This window comes from Diadema antillarum, unplaced genomic scaffold (assembly GCF_040938485.1).
Source record: "Diadema antillarum isolate AM-2024a unplaced genomic scaffold, OU_Dant_1.0 seq00002705_RagTag, whole genome shotgun sequence".
NCBI classification, from domain to species: domain Eukaryota; kingdom Metazoa; phylum Echinodermata; class Echinoidea; order Diadematoida; family Diadematidae; genus Diadema; species Diadema antillarum.
Genome location: NW_027273303.1, coordinates 1 through 13,219, shown reverse-complemented (window position 1 = coordinate 13,219; position 13,219 = coordinate 1). Strand labels below are relative to the sequence as shown.

At 37.7% G+C, this 13,219-nt stretch overlaps 1 protein-coding gene across 1 annotated transcript; it reads left to right on the top strand.

The window, feature by feature from the left end:
- Window positions 1–232: 232 nt before the first annotated feature.
- Window positions 233–7,537, top strand: LOC139715060 (calreticulin-like; the record flags this gene model as incomplete). Its single annotated transcript, XM_071626684.1, is given in 8 exon segments — window positions 233–485; window positions 1,236–1,330; window positions 1,747–1,956; window positions 2,773–2,886; window positions 3,299–3,442; window positions 5,234–5,326; window positions 6,697–6,798; window positions 6,800–7,537. Coding segments are annotated over 8 exon segments (1,122 nt in total), but the record flags the coding sequence as incomplete, so codon positions are not given.
- Between the last annotated feature and the right edge of the window lie 5,682 nt (window positions 7,538–13,219).

Here is a 13,219-nt window from a genome sequence, read left to right as displayed (position 1 = left end):
GCATGGAATCATTGATGTTTTTAAAGTTTTCCTTCTGTTTCCTCCTCTGTGGTCAAATGTCACTAGAGAGCGTATGTGTCTCCTTTTCAGCAATGTGCATTATTCAGTAATTGCTCCAGGTATTTGTGACGTCATAAATTTTTGTGTGTGCTTTCTTTTGGTTTTAATTTCCTTGATCTTATGAGTGAAACTTATCCTTTTAAAAAAAATCTAACAAACAAACATTTTCAAGACATCAACATTTGACAGAGTGATCTCACAATCTGTTTTTCTCTGTAAAGGTCTGCAGACCAGCCAGGATGCCAAGTTTTATGGCATCTCAGCAAAGTTTACCGAGTTCAGCAACGAAGGCAAGGACCTCATCATTCAGTTCACCGTGAAGCACGAGCAAAAGATTGACTGCGGTGGGGGCTACGTCAAGGTCTTTGGCGCAGACCTAGATCAGGAAGACATGCATGGCGAATCACCATACAACATCATGTTTGGTAGGTCCCAGCTGCAACTGGACAGCACAAGAAGCTCAATATTAAGATTCATTGCATTCATTTTAATGTTTAAAAAGAAATGATAAGAGTGGATTTATATTGGGTTACAGTAGAACAGAACCATCTATTGTAACAGATGCGAGCTGTCCTAATTGCTAGAGATGGGTTAGTTCACCAGTCTCAGCATTGTACAGGATAAATTTCAGCAGATGCATTTTATTTAGGGCACTGCTTGAGAGTTAAAATGCAATTTTTAACTGCCTAGATACAGGGTGCTACATAACTTTTTTTTTTTTACCACTTGTCCGGTTGGGCGAGCAGATTTTCACATTGTTGCAGAACACTTGTGTGAATATAAATTTTACTTGCCCGTAGTAAAAGTCCAATGATATAAGAATAACACTTGAAAGTCAGTTGTAAAATACAATAATTTGAATGAAGGGCACACATTGATTCCCACACTTGGTTTGATCGATTGTTTGTGTTGCATTGCAATCGGCAGAGCTCTACACCATCCCATTTTTTTGTACTGGTCCAACAGACGGGTCAGACCAGTAGGTACCCAAATTTTCCATTTTATGCTGGTCAATTTCTGAAAAATACATTGTAGCAGCAAAGATTAGGGCTCTGGAGTAAGATTCTATGGTAATTTTCATCTTGTGTTCCTTCTCCCGAGTTTTCTTCTTGAAGATTGTCATGTGTTATGCTTTAATACATATTCTCTCTTCTATTTGCTTTATGTCACTTCAGGGCCAGACATCTGTGGACCAGGCACCAAAAAAGTCCATGTAATTTTCAACTACAAAGGAAAAAATCTTTTGATTAACAAGGACATCAGGTGCAAGGTATGTAATTAATGCAAAATATGATGTCTATAAGAGAATGGCAGGCTTTAAGCAGCTAGTTATGCCATAAACTGTATCGCTACATTTTGAGATTTGCCTGTGCAGTTGGGGTAATTTCAGTTGATTTGAATTAGATAGATTATGAGTTAAGTCCAAATGAAGAGATAAGATTTTTGTTTCTGGTTACCATGTTTTCTTCCCATGGGGCAACTTTCATATTACCAGTTCATAATTTGAGATGTTACAATTGTATTAGAAGTCTGCATGTACGTACCATCCCCAGTAGAGTCACTTTGTGTCAAATAAGGTTGCTGTTGCATTCAGTTGCAAAGAAATTTTAACTTGTGCATCAGAAAATACTGTTATATGGGGATACGTTTATGGTGCAAGGTCCGTCTGTCGTCATTTGTACGCAGGATGACGAGTTCACCCACCTGTACACCCTGATTGTGAAGTCGGACAACACGTACGAGGTGCGCATCGACAACAAGAAGGTTCAGTCGGGCAACCTGGAGGAGGACTGGGACTTCCTGCCACCAAAGACGATCAAGGACCCAGAGGCCAAGAAGCCAGAGGACTGGGACGACAAGGCAATGATCGATGACCCCGAAGACAGCAAGCCCGAGGTCAGTTGAACATGGATCTATGGATATGTTCACTAGATTTGGGATGAAACTGTACATAGCAATATGTGAAGGATGGATGTAGAAGTATTATATCTGCACATGTGAAAGCATTTTGGCAGGCATTCCTATGTAGTTTGCCCACTTTGATGGTGATAGATATAATTTTCTGCTGTTTTGGGATACCATCAGTCTATTTTCCTTCTCAATTTGTATGAAAATGATGTATTTTTTAAGGCATGATAGTTCAGAATGATTATCACTTCATTAGTTTCAGATGACATGGTTTCTGAAGACATTGGTACCACGATTTGTGAAAGATACCACAGAGAGTTGTAACTTGTACCCACAATAAGCCCATGTAACTGTGAAAGCCTAAAATAGTAAGAGAGGGCTTACATTACCAACAAAATGTGATAATTTTTATTCTCTTTGTTATTTTCTTATTGCTGAAAGCAACAATATGGAGTACTGGTAACCATGTGGGATGCACAGAAACCATGATAAGTGTTTGTTTGTTTGTTTGGTTGTTTTTTTGAGAATCACAAAAATTGTTGCATTCACTGTAAACATACTTGCTGATTTATTTGTACTCGTATCTGTCCTCCCATGTTATGCCTTTCACTAATATTTTATTTTTATTGAGTATCATTTGTTGTTGTTTTAACATGTTCACTACAGGGCATGAGCTGTGTTTGCATGTACACCAGCTCTTGGCCCACATGCATGAAAATGTGACTAAATTTCCAAGAATAGGAGACACTGTTAACATGAATGTATGAGTTAACCCAGTTCCACCTCCTCCTCCTGTACCACTAGGACTGGGACAAGCCAGAATTCATCCCTGACCCCGATGCCGAGAAACCAGAGGACTGGGATGATGAGATGGACGGTGAATGGGAACCACCAATGATCAACAACCCAGAGTACCAGGTGAGAGCAGTAAACAAAACTTTCTATCATACTGGCTTGGCCTGTAGGGTAATATCAGAACTAATACCCAAGCACCAGCAAGAAACATGTTACAGGAGTTATACATGCAAATTACAGTCCCTTGCAGGGCAATATCTTCCAGTATACATTACATCCATATAGTATTGTGTAAGTAGAATGGTTGCAAATGTACATTTGTGTTATTGTACGTACTGGATACGCACAGGATTTCGCAGCATTGTGGCAAATAACGGCAGTTTATTTTTCATGAGAAGGCAGGATTACGTTTCCTTTTATGGAACAAATAGCAAAAACTGAAGAAGTGGAATCACTTACTGACTGTTTTCCGAAAGAAACATTTTAGCTGTGCTTTTATATGGATGATGTAGTAATTTTATTTTGCTTTTCACAGGGCGAGTGGAAGCCAAGGCAAATTGACAATCCAAACTACAGCGGCAAATGGGTGCACCCAGAGATTGAAAACCCTGAATATGAAGCTGATGAAAACCTCTACAGATATACCAGCGTTGCCGCACTTGGATTTGATTTATGGCAGGTATGTAGCTGTGGCTTGTCAGAACAATTCAGAGGAGGAATATCTCCTTTGGTGATTGCATTTTTTAAATATATAAACTTTAGATATATACATGTATGTATGCAGGAGGTGTTCTGCTCTTTGTAAAGACATGAAGTACGTATTGTGGGGATGCAATCACTTGTCTCTTCCAGAAAGGTCTGCATAAAACTAAGTTTGGTCATCCATATTTCACTTGTAACTCAATATGGTAGCTTTGAACCAAACTTTGAATTTCTTCAAAATGTGAGATTTCAATGCTTATAATTAGACCCTCACATTGCTCAGTTATGCTGTCATATTAACTTTTCTGTTGTTATTGTATACAGAGAGAAACAGACTCAAGATTGTCTTGATATCCACCTTTTCAAACGTCAACCCAACCTTACAAATATAAAGCCCTGATCATGTACAACCTGCACCTTGCCCAAAGTGTGTCATTTGTGCGTGTGAATATTTGATCTCTTTGATCTCTATGAGAAAACTTTGTCTACCCCACTGAATTCTAGTTATATGTCGGCCATTTTGTCATGGCTGGCATGTAGATTGACTTATATAGGAAGTGATATCAAGGAGCTGCTTTAGCTCAGTGGATAAGACCATGAATTATCAATCATGATGTCCCCTGGTTGAGTCCCCTGGCTGCAGCAGCTGTACCTGTAGGCAAGGCACCTTGTCCACACATTGCCTCGTCCTTTAGAGGGGACTCGAAGCAAACGGTCAGATGAGCGCTTACTTAAAACATTTAGTGCCTCTATCATGATACCATGAAAGAAAATCAATTCTAATTAGTTTATATTTCTAATCAATGAGAGACAGTGACAGATGTCTTATGATGAAATGGCATTTATACCAAACCATCTTTCGGGGCTGAGTTAAGTCCTGCTGAGAAAAATGCTTTCTGATAACATCTGTTACAACATTCCCGTTATCATCACCACTCCACATTACAGGGATGGTAGAGTTTTGTTTGAGATGGGGCTTCAAGTTTTCAACTTTTTTTCTTTTTTTTTGCGAGGTAATGAGAAACCTCCTATGAAATACAAGCATACAATTCTAATGCCCCAGTCACATAGACATCCCGGATCACCCCAGACCACCCCGGACCTGTGTGCGCAATCTTACTAACGTGTGTCGACACTCCATCAAGGTCTAAACTATCCCGGATCTCCCCGGATCACCGTGTAGATCCTTGAGCATCCGAGTTTATATGTGACTGGGTCATAAGAGGAATTCAAAGTTTATTAGATAACAATTGGTTTTGAAATGGTTGAGATATCAAAAGACAACCAAGTCGTAATAAAAGGTGGGACCCACCTTTTTGTTACGACCACTTTGTTTTACTTTGTTTTTGGATATCTCGGGCCATTTCACAACAAATTTTCGTCAAATATACTTTGAATTCTTCTTAGAATTGCATGCTCTTTCATATTTCATAAGAGGTTTCTCATTATCTTCCAAAAAAGTTGAAATCTGAATCCCCAATCTCAACCAAAATTACACCATCCCTTTAACTTTTGGAATCTAAGGTCACATGCAGACTTTCCTATTAAAAAACATGAAACTTTCTTCAAACTTCTTGCACAGCATGAAGAGTTGTGTTGATTAATACTAATGTCGAAATCTTGCTTCATAGGTAAAAACCACATTGAGTGTGATGATCACCCTAATATTGACTAGTCTTGGTCTAAAGTTTGTTTGAATGAGTCTTTTGCAGCATTTCAAGGAATTAACACACTGTATGATCATCTTACTTTTCTACTCGATCTTCAGGTAAAATCTGGAACAATCTTCGATAACGTCCTCATAACAGATGATTTATCAACAGCAGAAGAACAGGCTGAAGAACTATTTGAAGCTACCAAAGTAAGTGTCGCGACAGGGAATAGATTTCTTTGTAGTGACAGTAAAGATACAATTTAAGATAATTGGGAGACACAGTAAATTTCACTGTTTATGCCTACAAAGGGACAACATGATAGCATGCAGAACAATGGAGCCCAATTAGAAGCATTCCCCGTTAGGAATGATTTTTCAAAGAGGATATTGTTGAAGCTCGTAGTGTAAAAAAAGGTGTTTTGCAGTATCAAACTGTTTGGAAACCAAGCATCATACATAGGCTGTGAAACAACCAATATTTTGTCAGTGTTGATGGGATGGAATTTTCACTACCTTTTTTCCCTTGTTAAAATGGGTGTTTACTGATGCTCGGCTTTGGTTTGTAGACAGAAATGCTTGCGGGTCAAAAGGAAAGTGTATTTTTCATACTTTGAGCTCTCAGAGAGCCAAGTCAGATATTTCATGCCGCCTTTCCTCCCACATTTCTCTGTTCCCTTACAGATAGTGCTGAATTTTGTCTTTTAATGTGAAACATGTATAATATGTCTGAGCACATTTTACAAGAGGTTTTGTTATGTCTGTTTGAGTGTTTTACTTGTTTTACTTTTGTTTTCCCCATACTGATGAATGCTAAATAAAAGAGGTATGAATGAGCACTGCCCTCCACAGAAACTGTGTCATAGCATGATATAAAAATGTCCAAGTGTTCATACCAGTACAGTGGAACCTTGTTCTGATGATGTCGGATATAACGAGATATCTGATGTAGCAAGGTGTCTGCAGGTCCCATTTCCTTTATGATCTTTTGCTTTATCTCTTTTATAACAAGCAGCTCATCAAAACGAGGTTCCAATGTAGTGTAGTCATTGTCTGTACATGGCATGTGTGAGGAAGTCAGCAATGATGATGACAACAGACCAAATGAAAAGACAAGATCAATCAGAGAACACTCTCATTTTCTCATTAGAACTTCAATGGGGGGGGGGGGGGGGGGGGATGTAGGGGAGTAAGATTTGTCTTGCACCTGCCAGAATGGGTAGATTTTGACATCAGAGGGAGTAGAATGAATTGAGGTGGTTGTACAGGCAACTCCCATTGTAAAGAAGTCCTTGGAATCAGCAGTTTTCTTTCATTATTTAAAATTTTGTCATGTCAAAGGAAAATTTGTCCAAAGACTAACCATTGAGGACGAGTTCAGAGAATACTCAGGCAAGTGTCTATGGGAAATGCATGCTATAGCAAAATCAGCCCGCCCTCAATGGGTTAATGATGATAATCATTTTGAGGTCTTAAACAGTGTTTGTTGTAATGGGAGCACCCTGTACATGTACTACCATTGTCCTCACATACAACTGTCAGTTCTAAGAGCTTTCTATGCATGTTTCTTTGACTTGTAGAAAGGAGAAAAAGAAATGAAGAACAAGCAGGATGAGGAGGAGAGGAAGGAACGGGAGGAGGAGGAGAAGAGGAGGAAAGAGGAGGAGGGAGAAGAGGATGAGAGAGGACGAAGATGAAGAAGACATGGATGATTTAGATCTTGATATGGGCGACTTTGAAGATGAGGATGCGGAGGACGAAGAGGATGAGGAACATCTCAAGGATGAATTGTAAAATCTCAAACTGTGAGACTCTCTGCGAGACAAACAAAAATTGAAGCAGATGAAGGACATTCTCCCCAAACCTGTCGTGCAAGAAGTGGTGGAATTCCCGTTTGAGAAGACATTGGAGTGTCAGCTAGACATGATACAATCATACAAGTCACATCACCGTGGTGATTGCCCCTGTGAAATTGCTGGAATGATATAGCAGTGTTGGATCTTTCCTTTGCATCATTTTCTCAAACACCCTGCAGAAGTACCCTACAAACATAATGCTTGCTTTGAAAAAAAAACAAAAATGGATCTGACGTGGTAAAATTTAGATATTCGTGCAAACAGCTACATGATAAAGAATGTGTAAGCTCAGGGTAGTATTAACATTTCAATTCCTTGCACTTTTTGTTTCATTTCCTTTTTTACATCTTGCTTTGAATCAGACTTTACTGTCTTTTTGATAGGAACACTCCTCTCAAGATTGGAGAGAAGATGTTTGCTGAGTAAGATTGGACAGTATGTTTGTTCAGTGCAAGTTCCAAGTCTTTTGCTCATTTAAAACTCTTTTAGCTATCACTGCAAAGAGATTGTGCCATACATAATATTTCCAAAGTTCTGAATTGTGTGAGCCACCACATGCTACTTGCACGCATATGTTTTGTCTTGAAGAACATGGCAGACTTTGCAGGTAATTACATATTACTCTTTGATGGAATATATTAATTTTTTTCCTTTTCTTTTCAGAAGCAATATGTCATTATAAACTTCTTGATGGAGTCATATCAGAGGACAGATTTCACTGACAGATCCAGTGATCAGATTTGTTTTTTCATTCATTTTGTAAAAGTGGGGCTCGTAAAATTTATTAGTCTTCCCTAGATTGAGTGTTGAATAATGTACAGTAACTAATAGTTTGTTTGTTTGTTTGTTTTTTGGCAATGGTGCAGACTAGCAATGATAATCAATTGTGTACTTCTTCCTAAAAGAATAAACACAAAGTCCTGAACATACATCTATGAAATGTTAAACATAATTAAAAGATGTAACAAAAGACATCTGACAGACAGAGTCAGTGTGTTATTTTTGTTGAAAACAAAGGCTCTTCTACGACCATATCTGAAATTTACATTATATTTTTGATGATTAAACCTCCACTCTTCGCGGCAGCCAAGCAAAAGGATCAATTGCCAAATTCTATGCAGATGTGTCATTTCGCAGCACACACATGTAAGGCTAGTTGGAAAAAAAATCCCCCACTCATTTCCATGTATTAATTGCTTGAATACAGTGTTTGTGCTTTGTATACGCATGGTGATAATGGTGATTATAAAACAACCATTAAAATTCAAGCATCATGATGATAGAATTACATTAAACAACATAATCCTGCTTAACACACTGTATGAGCGCTATACTATAGTTGTGATTTTATACGTATAAAAACAGGAGGATGGGAGCGATGTATATAAATACTTACTTGCATTGAAACCAAGAGATGGCGAACTGGCGGCAAGTACCATACAGACAATACCCCCACAAGATGTCGATCCGTCTGAAAATTGGACACAAAACTTTCCATTTTCGAAGGAATCAATGAAACTACAGCAACATGTGAAGATAACAAGAAATCATCTGCGATATAATCAGATGTATATTAACTGCAGTATACGTAAAAAAGTGGTGCAGGACGAGCAACGCAGTAAACGGTAAGGTTAATACAAGTCCGCCGAGCGCTGAAACAAGGAATGGAATAGCTTTGTGGATCGGGCGTATTTTTATAGAGACGTGAGGGCGTCGAGAGGGAGTATACACAGGGGGACAAGAGTCGATTGTTGAGGATGAGTGGGTGTCCGCTTTATTCTCTGTCTAGTGCCCTGCTGATCTCTTTCAAGAGACTGTGCGAGTGTGGACAGAGAATGAAAGAAGCGGATGGGAGGAGAGCGGCCGAGTATACGACAAGAGAGAATGGTCAAAGCGGTGAAGAGGCGGCTGATGATGTTTCCTTCTCTCCATTCCCTCCGAGTTTGTTTTCTTGACCAATACTAGAGAAGCGCTAATGAGGCCCCATGTGCTCTTTGACGAGATGGGAATGAATGAGCCCCGAGTCGAGGCCATTGTTCGTGGAACAATAGCCGACTGCCAATCAATGTATTCGTCTCAGAGTCTTTTGTGTCGGGACACAGGGATGGACCGGACACCATGTGGTGAGCCTGATTGAGTACACGGTGGACTGACACTTTATGTAAATCGTATGCACAAGTAGGTCAGGTATATAGAACCTTCTGTGCCCTGACAAAGTAATCAAGGGAGGTGGATGAAGGAAAAGGACGAGACGTACTTCACATAGCTTGAAGGTCACCACGTGTGTTTGTGAAAGCAAAGTAGTAAGACCCTGCATAATAATATGTGAGCGGGTAAAACTTCTATGATGGGAGATTATTATTCAAATCAGTAACAAAAACCAATTGTTGCCTTCATTATCACGCTACATTCATACCACATTCGTTGTTGTTGGTATGGGAAAAATAGACGAGACTCTATTGAAAAAAAAAATGATTTGCTCAGGCAATATACTGATATCAAATCAAGCAACTTGATCAAACGTTGTCGTTTAAAACTGTGCTTATAATGTCTCATCGGGGAGCTCTTAAAACCACATTAAAGAATAATTAAGTTCCTTCAATAGGCCTAAGTACATTAATGTCTTGATAGCAATGATATTCGTATGTAAGTGTATCTTAGTTGCGGAATTACTGATTCTTGCACTGGTGTGTAATGGATAATAACATTTTACTGTGCTAAAACTTAAAAAGTTGTAAGTGGTATCTCAACTGAGGAATCATGGATCATTGTTCCAGTGTGATGAATGATAACATTTCATTGTGATAAAACTTTAAACGTGCATAACCTCTATCCACTTGTTGTAGCTTTAATACGAACCAACCTTCTGCTATATTAAAAGGATATAGATTTTCCTTGAAATTTCTATACTGGATATATAATGATTATCTCTTCCGAGATGTACTCTGCTTGAATATAATTTTATACTATTGAATATGATTTCTATTGAAATTTTCAGACTATATCAAGTCAATTTCATAGACATACAGTAACATATTTTTCAAAATATTTACAGAAAAATTCGGCAGTCAAATTTTGTACATTAAAGTCTCATTGATTTCATTAGAAAAAAGAAAAAAATAAGTTTAAAAAGACACGATAAGCACTATATGGCACCTGACATTGAGCAGCAATATATATTCGATATAGGTACAAAATAGAATATTACCTCTTAAAAGAGTTTAAGGATGTATCATCTTTAGGTATGACAGTTTCCTTCATTTCATTTCCGACAAAAATACAATTGCAGTAAGACAATTTATTATGTGCATACAATGACACAAAATCAGTACAACATTGTAATAAAGGAAAATACTATGATCTAAGTACAATAAATAATGACAATAAGAATCCCTCCTTATGGAGGAAAACGCTCAAAGCTTGACATTGATTTGAATTTGAAGACACATTCTTGTGATTATAGTCTTAGCGGGTAGACATAGTCGGTGTTTATTGTCAGTATCGATATAAACACCTTACAGCATGGAGCTTCTCAAACAATCCTTTAAATACAACTGTTTGTGTCAAAATGTGGCCGACGTTGCTTCCATGGAAGATAAATTTGCAGAGCAAATATCAATCTATTCCCATATCCCCTTTCAAAATGACCGACGTTTATTGACATCATTATGGCAGATCACATAAAACATGTAACATGTATTTCACATACACTATACGCATGCCAAAGTCGAAATGGTAGGTTTGTGTGATGTGATGTGTGCATGTGTTACTCCTGACAGTATAGTTTCTCTTTTCTCCTCTTCTTGGTTGCCTTATTCCAGGGAGCGTCCAACCTCCCTGCTTACACCTTTCACGCTACAGGGCTACGGAACCGGAGGGGAGGAGGGGGGGGGGGGGGGGGGTTCTGGAATGGGCGGAGCGGCTGTCTCACCCCCCCCCCCCCATTTTTTTTTTGTGTAATATTCTTTTATTTGAGTTTCATTCAATGTGAAATCCATATTAATAATAAAATTAATACGTCCATCAACAAAAAAAAAGAAAGCAGCTGCATTCTTCTTTCTTGTGCTGCTAAATCATTTTTCAAACATACAGTACAATATATTTGATTCTTTTTACCAAATCATACCCTGTTTTTATAAAAGAAATGACATAAAAAATCTGCATAATTCTCAGAAAAAGCTATTTTGATCAGCCTAATCAAGCCAATCCGAATGTGCCTTATCACTCACACACCGACTAAGAGATGTGTGCTACTCAATCACTTTTTCCACTTAACTTCCTTCTTTTTTGTTTCTTTTTTTTTGGCAGAGCACACACTATATACATAAATATATCAGATAAAGTATAACTCTTAAAAGGGAAAAAAAAATCTTGATCAACTTGATCAGATTGCTCAATATCCACTTCATTATATAAATTCTCTTACACTCTCTTGAGAATACAGCAGTTCCTAAAACATATTTAAAAAAGCATTCTTTACTTAACCGAACAAAACTCATCATTTTTTTTCTATCTAACCTATCAACCACCCCTCCCCCCCCCCCGTACAGCACAAAATAACCATATGTGCATATCATCAAAACAAATCATATTCCTGCCTGACCCCTTAACCATTATTCTACCATTGCCTAACTACATCTACCTAACCCTAACCATCTCCACATATTCCCCGCTAACCATTACTCTACTCTAACCTAACTACATCTACCTATGACCCAACCATCCCCACCTATTTCCCCCCTAACATACCCCCACCCCCGTAGCCTTCCCTCAACACACACACACACACACCCATATATGCACTAGACATCAACAAAACAACAACAACATACCCACCAGTGCGCACTCACAAACACCAACATTTGCACGCCAAGTCACACTGCATATTTGTGGTATCTTGGTTACCTGTTTCTTTGACAGTTAAACACACACCAAATTAAAACCGAAGCTAACTAAACATTTTACATGGGGGAAAAAAAAAAGTGACCACCATAATGCTGATACATATACCGATTCCTAAACATTAAAACGGCTAAAACCTAAACTGACCATACATCTGACCTCTATGAAAGTTCAACTGCTCCCATTTTTGCAAATGAAAACCGAGCTTACCTGCTTAACCGCAACGTTCTTTTCCTCCTCTATAAAATCCAAAACAAATTTCTTTATCTTTTCCCTCTTGGGTAACTTATTTTGTTCTCTTGACCGAAATATTACAATTTCATCAAAATTATCAAGGCATTCACGCATTTGATTCTATTTGAACTACCTCGTAACCTAAAAGATATCTTTCCATTCTAATTCTTCTAACTCAACTAAATCATAAAACTCAATATGAAACTGCCATATCGGCTTTACTTTCACACAATCAAAAAATATATGTGAATAGTTTCCCTCTTCCAATTGACAAAAGAACAAAGATTATCATTCACAAAACCAAACTTAAACAAATGTTCCCTTGTATATATCACCCCGTGTAACAACTTAAACTGAAATCTCCCTATGTTTACTAAGTAAAGTCGTGCTTCTAGGTCTAAGAAATAAATGTCTAATTTCCTTATCACTACAATCATACTTCACTTCACCATATCTTATTTCCAGAGTATACAATTCTTGTAAAGCTGTAACAAAATACTCATACACTATTTTTGACTTAATATTTTGAAATTCTAATATCTTACCAAAATCTTCACCTGTATATCATAATTTAATACATCAATTTGCTGAAACCTTACACTGCCTGTGGACTCTTTCCACTTTTCTGGAAAAACATTATAAATACATTTATCTTAAATATACCATTTCCCATAATACCTAAATTTCGAAAATACCCAACGGGTTTAATAAAACCTCCTTGTAAAATATGATGTACATTATAAACACCCTTTTCATATAAATCACAATCAAAAATACTCTTCCCTTTTATACATACTTTTCTATTATTAAATATAACTGGATTCATCACTTCATCTTCAAAATTCCTACATTTATCCATTTCCTGCCATACCTTAACCATTTCTAAATAAAAAGGTGGAACTGGATTTGTCAATGTCAATCTAGACCATTCATAGTCACATAAAAATAAGAACCTTCCTCCTACTGATCGAAAACTAAAATCAAAATACATTTTCCACCCAGATTTCTTCTCACCATACAATAAACGTTTCAACCACATATACGTTGCGTTTTGACAAACAGCTTAAAATTTATCATTCGCAGTCCCCCATTAACATAATCTTGATACATA